Here is a 10,833-nt window from a genome sequence, read left to right as displayed (position 1 = left end):
CCTGAAGAGAAGGGAGGCGTCGGGGGCTCCCCCCGCCCGGTCCTGGAGGACCGGGTCAGGCATTGTTTTCTTGCCTATTGTTCCAGTCCCGCGCCCCCCACCCCAAGTTGAGGGAGTTTGGGGACAGTCTAGAGGGCAATGAGTGCACTCTCCGCGCCCCACACCGCCGGTGTCGGGGCTGCTAGGAGAATGTTTACCTGCGAGGTGTCCCCTCCCGCCCGGGTTATTTTGGTCCTGGCTCTGGGAGGGAGAGGTCAAGGGGGGGTCATCCTCCCCTCTTGCTTCCGGATACTGGGAGGAGCGGAATTGGAAAGGGAAGAGAAGGGTCCCAGGGGAGAGGGGACTCCTAAAATCCTCCCGGGAAGAGCTACGGATAGAGAGAGGTTGCGCAGGGGACCGGGAATCGAGAAGAGGGAGGTTTGGAGTTTCCCCCAGCAGCACATGGTTCGGGAGTTAACTCCTTGAGGAATCTTGCCGAGGGCGCAGGCTGGCATCTCCCGCCTGTCTGGCACAGCCAGCTGGGCCCCCCCCCTTCCTGGGACAGCCCTTAATCCTGTCGCTGTCGGCTCTTCCCGCCACTCTCCTATTGGTTACCTGCAGTGCACCTGCCCTCGGCCTTGACTTTTGACCTGTTCCTATTATAATTAGAAGCAGAAGATGAGGTCCCTTAGACCCTCGACTTACCCGCCTCTTTCATTACTGGCCCTTTAAGAAATGCCCCCCCACCCCATAACAACAAAACGTGTTTGACTATCCTAAATGTTGTTCCTCTAATATTCTCCGTTATTGATGATGAGGACTGGTCCTGGCAAGAGCTGGGAACCAGAAAGCTGGGTACAGAAAGGGCATTGGGGTGGGGTGGGATCTTCTAGAAGTTTAAAGTCAAGGTCTCAGACTTCCCACCTCTGCGTGGACGGCTTGGTTATGTGGTTGAAAGCTGGGCGTGTGCTGTGGACATTGCTTGTGGTCCTGCTGTCGTATGAGTGACCCCCAGACAGGGAGCAGCCCCCTGGCTGGAACTGGCTCTGGTTTGTTAGAGTCACCCCCTACCCCAGTTACTCTGGGAAAAGCCACTGGTGACAGATCTGCTTGGTGATTCTCCTCCCTCACCCGCAGCTTGCTATGGCATCGTCCAGGTGCCAACAGGACCCTGGTTCTGCCGGAAATGTGAATCTCAGGAGCGAGCAGCCAGGGTGGTGAGTTTGAAACTTCCCTCTCCTCTCATAAACACCTGAGCATCCCCTCCCTTGCCAGTGAGCTGGGGGGCTCTGAGGCTGAGGCTGGGGTGGGAGTGTCACACAGGACTTCCTGTTTCCTGCACACCTCTATCACCAACCCCATCTCTCCCTCTGCTTAGCCCTCACTCTGCCCCACCACAGGCGCCGGGTCTTCTGTTTTTGTTTTTTTGTTTGTTTGAGCTTTTAATCATGGAAAGTTTCCAACCTATACAAAAGTAGAGGGAATACTATAATTCTTCTCCTGTTGATGAGGCTCCCCCATCTTTGACAACTATCACTCACGTTCAGCCTGTTTTCTCTGTATCCCCACCAGTTCCCCCTTAGACATCTAATCATTACATCCTGGGGCTCTCTGAATGTATTCAGGGAGGGCTCAGCTCAGTAGACCCCCCCCCCTTTTGGAAAAGCCCATCCCCCAAATCCCTGTGCCCCCTTGTATTGGCAGAGGTGTGAGCTGTGCCCACACAAAGACGGGGCATTGAAGAGGACCGACAATGGAGGTGAGGGGGTTGCTGAGCCCTATGGCTCATCTGTTGAGGTCAGATAGGCCCCCTGAGCAGGGTCTGGGAAGGCAGGAGCAGTCCGTGGGCAGGGGTGGAATGCAGAGGCTGGGTTTCCCTTCCCTTCCCTGGCTGGCAGTGGAGTCTCATGGGAAGGCCATGGAGGAGGGGATCGTCTGCAGTATGGGGTTGTGAGGGGTCAGGGTCTCTGGCTGGCCATCACAGCTGAGGCCGGCCCCACACTGCCCCAGGCTGGGCCCACGTGGTGTGTGCCCTCTACATCCCTGAGGTGCAGTTTGCTAACGTGCTTACCATGGAACCCATCGTGCTGCAGTACGTGCCTCATGATCGCTTCAACAAGGTCAGCGGCCCCTGCTCTGCCCCATGCCAGTCCCCTTCCTCCCCAACCACTCTTGGGTCCTTCTCCAGCCCTCTCTTCATCCAGTGTAATTTGATTCTCTCCAACCTACACTTTCAGGGAACTCAGGAGGTGGGTAGGCACCTTCCACTGACAGACTCATGCCCATGATCAAGTGAAATAGCAGGCTCCTTTGCAGTCCTGCTTGAGGGTAGATCTTAGGGAGCAGTTCACTTATTCATTCACTGAGCACATTTTACTGAGGGTCTACTATGTGCAAAAACTGGGGCAAGATGCTGGACACACAGTGTCTAGTATTGATCAAGGCAGATGTGTTCCCTGCCCCGATTCCTGTGTGGGACGACTATAGATATCAGTAAACAGGCAAAGTAAACGCAATGTGTGGTAAGTGTGGTGAAGAAAACAACAAGATACTAAAATAAAGAGTACCTGGCACAGGGGGTTGGGGGGGAGTTTATTTTAGATAAAGCAGTCAAGGAAAGACATTTTGGTTGAGGCCTGGGGGATGAGAAGGAGCCAGCCTTAAGAAGTGGGGAGAGTACCAGGTTCTAGGTGGAAGGAACAGTATGTGCAAAGGCCCAGAGGTGGGGCCGAGCTCGCTGGGGAGGAAGGCAGACACAGCCCCTGTCCTCACAGGACTCACCATCCAAGGGCTGCACTATCCAGGGTAGCAGCTACTTGCCACATATGGCTATGTAAGTTAGTTAAATACAATTTACAATTCAGTTCCTTAGTCACACTAGCCACTTTTCCAGGGCTCAATAACCCATGTAGTTTATGGGTCCTGTATCGGACCATGCAGTCTAGAACATTTCCGTCATCACAGAAAGTGCTATTGGATAGTCTGACGTAGGATTGTGGGGAGAGGATGGAACTGAGCAGGGAGGCCAAAGGATCCCTCAAGTAGAAGAGAGGAGGGGACGATTGCCCTATGTCCTGCAGACATGTTACATCTGTGAGGAGCAGGGCCGGGAGAGCAAGGCGGCTTCAGGAGCCTGTATGACCTGTAACCGCCATGGATGTCGACAAGCTTTCCATGTTACCTGGTGAGACCCCTGCCTTCCCTGCGTCCACTCCTTAGGGTTCTCTGGGATCCCTGGCCAGCTATCCCAACCTTCTCCTGAGATTTGCCATGGATGGCTGCCAAATGGGTTCATCCCAGCTGCTGTCTCTTTGGAGATGATGGCAGTACTTCCCTTGGGTGGTCTTGGCTTTGCCCCAGTAGGGGTCTTGGAGGGTGCAGGGGAGGTGGCCGGTCTGGTTTGGGACCACATCCTTCTCAGGCTGACCTCTCTTGATTAGTGCCCAAATGGCAGGCCTGCTGTGTGAGGAAGAAGTACTGGAGGTTGACAATGTCAAGTACTGTGGCTATTGCAAATACCACTTCAGCAAGATGGTGAGTTTCATCTGGGCGTGAGTGGGTTGGTCAGCCATGGTTTAGAGGGTGTGGACTCTAGGGTGCCTGGATCTGGGAGGACAGACAGGGGAGGAAGGAACTATGTCCCTGCTCTTGAGGAACTCACCATTGGATGAGGAATACATTTTAAGTACAGCCTGAGGGGTGAATCAGAGTTGAGCCAAGCAGTCCATCCCAGAAGACAGAGCTCAGACCCTGCCTATCAGAGTCTAGGAGGCTTCAAGAAAGAGGCAGCATTTAAGCTGAGCCAACAATTAGAGCCAACATTTGTGAGGCTTACCGTGCCCCAGCCTCTGTACTAATTTCTACGTGTGTGTGTTTGTATGTGTGTGTGTGCACGTGGATGTGCGTGCTCTTGCAGTCCTCCCTAAGAACTGGGTGTATTGCATTTACCCATTTTACGGATGAGTAAGCTAAGACCCACTAAGGTTACGTGACTTATCTCACAGTTGGTATGTGGGATTTAGAAAAAAACAGTCAGAAGGTCCTCAGGAGCCTGCCAAGAAAGACAGGAATTCCAGGCAGAGGGATTGGCATGGATAAAGTCCCAAGATAAGAAAGACCATTCATAAGCAACAGAACAGGATGTTTGGTAGGGACAAGGCAAGAGATGAGGTGAAAAAGCTCAGGCAGGGCCAGAGCTGGACTTGCTTCTGCCTCAGGTTCAGGGGCCCACGGAGAAGTGGGAGAAGGGGTGCTAACCCATGTTGGTGGAGAGACCTGCGTGTTTCAGAAGCGGTGGGGTGTCCTGGCTAGGTATGCTGTGGCCTGACTGGGAAAGCAGCTTGGACCTCACCCCCAGGCCACAGGCTTGTGAGGCTGCTTGTAAGCAAGAGGGTAACATGATCAGATTTGTTTTTTAGGAAGATTACCCTGGCAGCCACTGTGAAGCCAGATCCAAAGGGCTGAGGCTGGTGACTGGGAGACAGCTGCAAGAGAGGGGGGGATGGAGGGATGAGGCTGGATTCTAGAATTATTTCTAGATAAACTTGCCTACATGTGGGGGTGGCTGAGGAGGAGGAGTTGAGGGTGGCACATAGGATCCTGGCTCTTGATGCTGGATAGATGGGGCTTGAGCTCCTCAGGCAGTGGAGTGGACTTCTAGCATATGTCCTGGTCTGCCGCGGAGAGTCCCAGTTTGTGCCTGTTGCCTTGGTGTAATTATTAATAGCTCCTCCTTTCATTTTCAAAAGTGTCCTGGTTTGGATAAGTCATAAGGTCACCTTGGTTCAGGGTTAGATATCAACTTGGGGGCTTCCCTCATGGCTCAGGTGGTAAAGAATCCAGTTGCAATGCAGGAAATCCAGGTTTAGTCCCTGGGTCAAGAAGATCCCCTGGAGAAGGGAATGGCAACCCACTCCAGTACTCTTGCCTGGAGAATTCCATGGACAGAGAAGCCTGGCGGGCTACAGTCCATGGGGTTGCAAAGAGTCGGACACGACTGGATGACTAACACGACACTAAGACAAGGTAGGGAGCTTGGTTTGGAATATAGCAGGTGTCAAGTGGAGCTGTTTAGATTTGGTGGCTGTGTTCAGATTTCAGGCCCCCATAGGTGTGGCAGCCCCAGGTGTATAAGGCTAGGGGTTGGGGGCTCAGGTATGAAGAGAACCATGAAATGGGGAGTTTAGAGCTTAGCAGAGTAGGAGTGATGCCCACTGCTGGGGAGCCACTGGGTCAGATGAGGCCTGAAACTAGTCTTTGAATTTGACAGTTGGGAGTTTGTGGGTGATCTTAGAAAGAACAGCTCTAAGTCTAGGACTGGTGAAGCCATCAGACCAGGCATTGGGGAGTCCAGGGCCCTGGCTGGGAGGAGTGGTAGCACAGGGGTTGTTTAAGTATTCCTTATGGATATTTCCTTGCCTTGTTCTTAAGGGCAGCAGATCCTTTGGGACAAAAGGAAGCACTGTTTGGTGGAGGGCCAGGAAAAGAAGAGAAGGGGTGATGGCTGGAGCATAGTGTCTGGAGGGAAGGATGGGGTATGGGGAGCAGGGGCTCCCATGAGGGCCACCCAGGGAGGGAGGTTGAGGTGGGCCGAGGTCGAGTGCCTGAGAGGGGCCAAGAAGGCACCATGGAAAGAGGTGGTGGAGAGAGAGACATGGGCCGAGGCCCACCTCCATCCATGCCTGGTATCTGGCTGGGGCCGAGATTCCCCACCTCTTCAGGGCCTCAGTTGCTGAATCTGTGCCCTGGATAAGCCAGCTGGGCAGACTGTAGGATTTCGGGGCAGGGAATGCACTCTGTTGAGCAGAGTATCATTAAGGACACAGGGTCCTCTTGTGACAGGCAGGGTGGGGGTGGGGGTTGCTGACCCCCAGGATCACCTGATCTTCAAGAACCTTTCAGTAACCTATGGAGAGGAGGGTGTGGCAGGCAGTTCCTCTCAATTCTCTCTGCAGAAGACATCCCGGCACTCCAGTGGGGGCGGGGGCGGCAGCGGAGGAACAGGAGGAGGAGGGGGTAGCACAGGGGGAGGCAGCAGCAGCTTTATTGCTGGCCGGAGGAGCAGGTCGGCCTCCCCATCCGCCCAGCAGGAGAAGCACCCTTCCCACCATGAGAGGGGCCAGAAGAAGGTAAGAGTCTTCTCCCCCTGCCCCTCCTGCCCATAGTCACAAACACCTGCTTCTTGCACGAAGCCACCACAGGTATCCCAGAGGCGATAGTGCCTGCCCCCTTCTTTCCTCTGAGGCCACTGAGGACCAAGGGGGTGCTGAGGAAGTGACCTGTGAGGGTCACAGAGGGTGAGCTGAAGGCCTGGCTTCCCTGGGGCTGTTTTATCTGTGTGGTTCCTCTGTGTTGTTCATATGACATGACAGTCTCCCCAGAGACCCAAACACACGGCCCTGTACATTTGCGCATGTCTAGCCGTGTCTGTGGTGCACATACCTGCGTCCCCAGCGGCTACACGTCACAGTGTACCTGGCTCCTGTCCCCCTGCACAGCTCTGTGTCCCAAGTGGACACCCTTACAGGTGTGTGCCTCCATACGAGGCATCCTGTGTCACTGGCATGATAATGGGATAGGTTATTTTTAGCAGGCAGTGAGGATGGGCTTCCCTCGTGGCTCAGACGGTAAAGAATCCACCTGCAATGCGGGAGACCTGGGTTCAATCGCTGGGGTGGGAAGATCCCCTGGAGGAGGGCATGGCAACCCACTCCAGTATTCTGGCCTGGAGAATCCCCATAGATAGAGGAGCCTGGCAGGCTACAGTCCATGGAGTCGCAAAGAGTCAGACACTACTCGAGCTTAGCACAGCACAACATATGGGAGGATGGGGGGAGGGGCTGTCAGCTCTCAGAGGAACCTGCCGGGGCCACTTCTGTCCAGCCAAAGTCCCCTAGTCCCTCCACAGGGGGCGATGGCACCCACAGAGCCTTGTGCCTGAGAGGACCCCACTCCCCACATGCATGAGTCATGTTTATCCTCACCAGGACCGTTTCCCAGCATCAGTGTCTGGTCCCTTCTTCCTCCCCAGAGCCGAAAGGACAAAGAACGCCTTAAACAGAAGCACAAGAAGCGGCCTGAGTCACCCAGCATCCTCACCCCACCTGTGGTCCCCACTGCTGACAAGGTACCACTGCTTACACCCAGGAGGGGCAGCCGCGGCTGCGGGAGGGAGGCACAGTGTGAAGGGTTGGGGCGTGCAGCCCTGGGAACCCTTGCAATTTCACGTTCATATGACTCTGCTCCACACTCCACACTACTCCTGTTCTAGACCAGGAGGGGCCTCTGCTCCTCAGCCCCACTAGTCACTGACCAACCAGGAGGGGTGGGGGTGGAGGGACACCACCCTTCCTGCAGGCTGCCAGATGTTCACATCTGCCTCTGCCCAGACAGAGGGCCTCAGCACCAGGTTCCTGTCTGCAGATACAGTACTCATGGCGGTTCTTCGAGTCTCTGGGGCCCATTTCTCCAGAGAGAGGCAGAGGACACCCCCTCACTCTCCACCCTGCCACACACATATCAGGAAGCTGCTCAGAGCCTGGTCGCCTAACCAAAAGCCCACTCCATGCAGGTTGGAGGGACTGAAAGTGTGGCCCATGGTGGCTTGCAGGGCAGACCCATGGACCATACCCTGAGACCCCTAGTCATCCCACTTTCCCAGTAGGGGCATGACATGTCAGGCCTGACTCCAGAAATGGGCACCATCTGGATAAACAACTGGCAGGCCCTACCCAAGGCCAGGGAGTTGCTAATCCAAGCCAGAGCAGCCCTCCCTGCCCCTCCTTCCAGTCAGTTCTCCCCTCACCCCCAGAAGGAGAACGAGGGCCTGGAGACACGGCTTCCTCCTGTCGCCATTATTGCCCGTTCACCTCCACCAGCCTCAGGAGGTTGCCAGGGCTCTGGGCATCTTAGCAGGAGACTCAGGTATCAGGTTTCCAGGGTGATGTTGCTGTGGCAACTGTCCCAGTAACCCTCTCCCTTCGCTGCTGCCCAGGGCTCACCTGGAAAAGCTTGTCGTTGCCCTCTGATCTCTCCCTGGGGTCTGCAGGCAGGGGGAAGGAGTGGGCCAGAGATCTAGGAGTGACCCCAGTGGTTGGACTTCTCTTTGGACATGCTGGAGCCTTCTGCCCATCCCCCTCCACCCACCCCAGCATTTCAGCCACCCCTCCCCCTGGGCCCTCTCCTTCTTTGCTCTCAGAACCACATCTGGCTCCCTTCAGAACTCCAGCTGTTGAAAAGAACAAAGAAAAAGACAGAGCCGAGGGCTCCGCCCAGGAAGGGGCAGCACAGGATGGCTCATCCTCCTCTCCGACCTCTCTCGGCATTTGTTCATGTACTGGATACCTGGTCTCCACCAGGAGGAGAAACCATCCCTGACTGTTACTACAAAGCCCTGACTCACTCACCACATGCCAGGCTCCCTTCTGGAACAGGGGGATGGCGGGCATGTGTGGGGATGTGCTCATTTAATCCTCAAAATAATCCAATGAAGTAGGCATTTTATTAACCCCATTTAATAAATGAAGACACTGAGGCACAGAGAAGTTAAATACTTTGCCTAAAAGCACACTGTTAGGGAATGGTGGAGTCAAGATTCACACCCAGGCAGTCTGGCTTGAAGGCCTGTTCTCAGCCACCGCAGGACACTCTGCAGTGTATTGCTAGCAGCCGCGCCATCAGAACCATCATCGTCAACCCCATACTATCTGCCATTATGTTCCTCATAACTCTCCAAATAGGGATAATTAGCCCCAGAAGGACACCGAAGCTCGGTGAGGTGGAGACCACACAACATACACGGTGGTAGACCCCAGGTTCACAGACCCCAGAGCCCCTACTCTTCCAGCCACTGCTGCCACCCTCAGACATGGGGGACAGTCTCTCAATACAGTGTGGTAACTATTGACATGGCTGATGTGGGTGGGTACAGGGCACCCAGGAAATAGAGGACAGAATGATTTGTTCCACCACAGGTAGCTATCGGGTGACTTCACGGAAGAGGGGGCTTTTGAGCTGGATTTTGAAGGAGGAGATGTTTCCCAGAAAGAGGGAGGCTAGGCTGTCTGGGCAGAGGGCTTGGCATGGAGGCTCAGGTTGTTTGGAAAGGGCGTGGAGTAGCCAGGGAGTGGAGTGTCAGCCAGGTGGCTGCAGCTGCGGGGTGAGCAGGGAGGGAGTGGCAGGGACTGGAGGGCCCAAGAATGGGGCCAGGGTGGCCCATTCTCCCTGGAGTCCCTCTTCCCTGCACTCACCACTTCCCAGTACAAGTCCAGCCCTGTAGGCCTAAGTGTTTCTAAACTGAATGACTGAGCAGATGCATACTTTTGAACAGACTCTGGGACCGTTTTCATTTCTCCCTTGCATGAGGCAAAGGACAGACAGCTTCTTGGGCTTAGAGCTCCCAACTCTTCACCCCTAGAAGTAACAGAGCTGCCTCTCCATCTCCCTGGTCTAGGAGCTCCCACCACCGTCTCCTTGCCCCATAGTCCTTCCTGAAGCTAACTGAGCTCTCCCAGTAGAGCCCTAGGTCCTGTGTCCTCAGGGCTCCACCCCCAAGTCAGGGTGAGCCCAGACCCCCAGAGCTGGCTCCAGCCTTCCTCTCTCCTCCCTCCCTCAGGTCTCCTCCTCGGCTTCCTCCTCCTCCCACCACGAGGCCAGCACTCAAGAGACTTCTGAAGGCAGCAGGGACTCCAAGGGGAAAAAGTCTTCCAGCCATAGCCTGAGTCACAAGGGGAAGAAGCTGAGCAGTGGGAAAGGTGTGAGCTGCTTCACCTCTGCCTCCTCCTCTTCTTCCTCCTCCTCTTCCTCCTCATCTGGGGGACCCTTCCAGCCTACAGGTGAGTATGGGCACCCCAGGATGCAGGAGCTGGGGAGGAGGTGGGATGGGACAGTCTGGCCGTGAGCTTTTCTAGCAAGGCCCTTTGCATATTGGTTTGCATCTCATTTGCTTCTTAAATTGCCTGGTGGGGTGGGAATCCCCAGCCAGTGACTCCTCAACACTCCCTCCTCTCTCAGGGTGGAACTCCCCTCCCATCTCCCTCAGGGCCCACCTCTCCAACCCCCATAAAGTATTCATTATTCCCTGCACTGATGCTGTCAAGTACCATTTTTAAAGCACTGACACTAGTCTCCTGTAGTCTCTGCAGTCATCCAGTGAGGTCAGTAGGGTGGGAGCTATTCTACTTTGTCACAGGTGGGAAAAGCTGGAGGGTGGGGATACACTGGTCCCAGGACACAGAGACAGTGGCAGAGCTGGGATAGGAAACCAAGCTTCCGCACCCCCGACCAGAGCTCTCTCCATTAGTACCCACTGGGAGCAGGAGGGAGGCAGGGGCTCTGGGGTCCAGCTGTAATTCCGTGTCCCTCTCTGCAGTTTCGTCCCTGCAGAGCTCCCCTGACTTCTCCGCATTCCCCAAGCTGGAGCAGCCAGAAGAAGACAAGTACTCCAAGCCCACTGCACCCCCCCCTTCAGCCCCTCCCTCTCCCTCAGCCCCGGAGCCCCCCAAGGCTGACCTCTTTGAACAGAAGGTGGTCTTCTCTGGCTTCGGGCCCATCATGCGCTTCTCCACCACCACTTCCAGCTCAGGCCGGGCCCGGGCCCCATCCCCTGGGGACTATAAGTCTCCCCATGTCTCGGGGTCCGGGGCCTCTGGAGGCACCCACAAGCGGATGCCCACACTGAGTGCCACCCCTGTGCCCGCTGAGGAGACCCCTGAGACAGGCCTGAAGGAGAAGAAGCACAAAGCCAGCAAGAAGAGCCGACACGGGCCAGGCCGTCCCAAGGGCAGCCGCAACAAGGAGGGCCCTGGGGGCCCAGCCCTTCCCTCCCTGCCCTGTGCCCAGCTGGCTGGCTTCACC

At 55.6% G+C, this 10,833-nt stretch overlaps 1 protein-coding gene across 1 annotated transcript in view; it reads left to right on the top strand.

The window, feature by feature from the left end:
- MLLT6 (myeloid/lymphoid or mixed-lineage leukemia (trithorax homolog, Drosophila); translocated to, 6) overlaps nucleotides 1-10,833 on the top strand; it is a 23,373-nt gene that overhangs the window by 3,645 nt on the left and 8,895 nt on the right. Inside the window, exons 5-13 of the mRNA XM_010843135.1 lie at nucleotides 1,038-1,196; nucleotides 1,684-1,738; nucleotides 1,990-2,099; nucleotides 3,060-3,163; nucleotides 3,420-3,513; nucleotides 5,934-6,107; nucleotides 7,010-7,105; nucleotides 9,593-9,812; nucleotides 10,349-10,833. Coding sequence (XP_010841437.1) covers nucleotides 1,038-1,196; nucleotides 1,684-1,738; nucleotides 1,990-2,099; nucleotides 3,060-3,163; nucleotides 3,420-3,513; nucleotides 5,934-6,107; nucleotides 7,010-7,105; nucleotides 9,593-9,812; nucleotides 10,349-10,833 — 1,497 coding nt within the window. The remainder of the gene's footprint in view (nucleotides 1-1,037; nucleotides 1,197-1,683; nucleotides 1,739-1,989; nucleotides 2,100-3,059; nucleotides 3,164-3,419; nucleotides 3,514-5,933; nucleotides 6,108-7,009; nucleotides 7,106-9,592; nucleotides 9,813-10,348) is intronic.

The sequence above is a fragment of the Bison bison genome, unplaced genomic scaffold (genome assembly GCF_000754665.1).
Source record: "Bison bison bison isolate TAMUID 2011002044 unplaced genomic scaffold, Bison_UMD1.0 scf7180017864180, whole genome shotgun sequence".
NCBI classification, from domain to species: domain Eukaryota; kingdom Metazoa; phylum Chordata; class Mammalia; order Artiodactyla; family Bovidae; genus Bison; species Bison bison.
The sequence above is the reverse complement of the archived record's forward strand: the minus strand, read 5'-3'. Positions and strand labels throughout refer to the sequence as shown.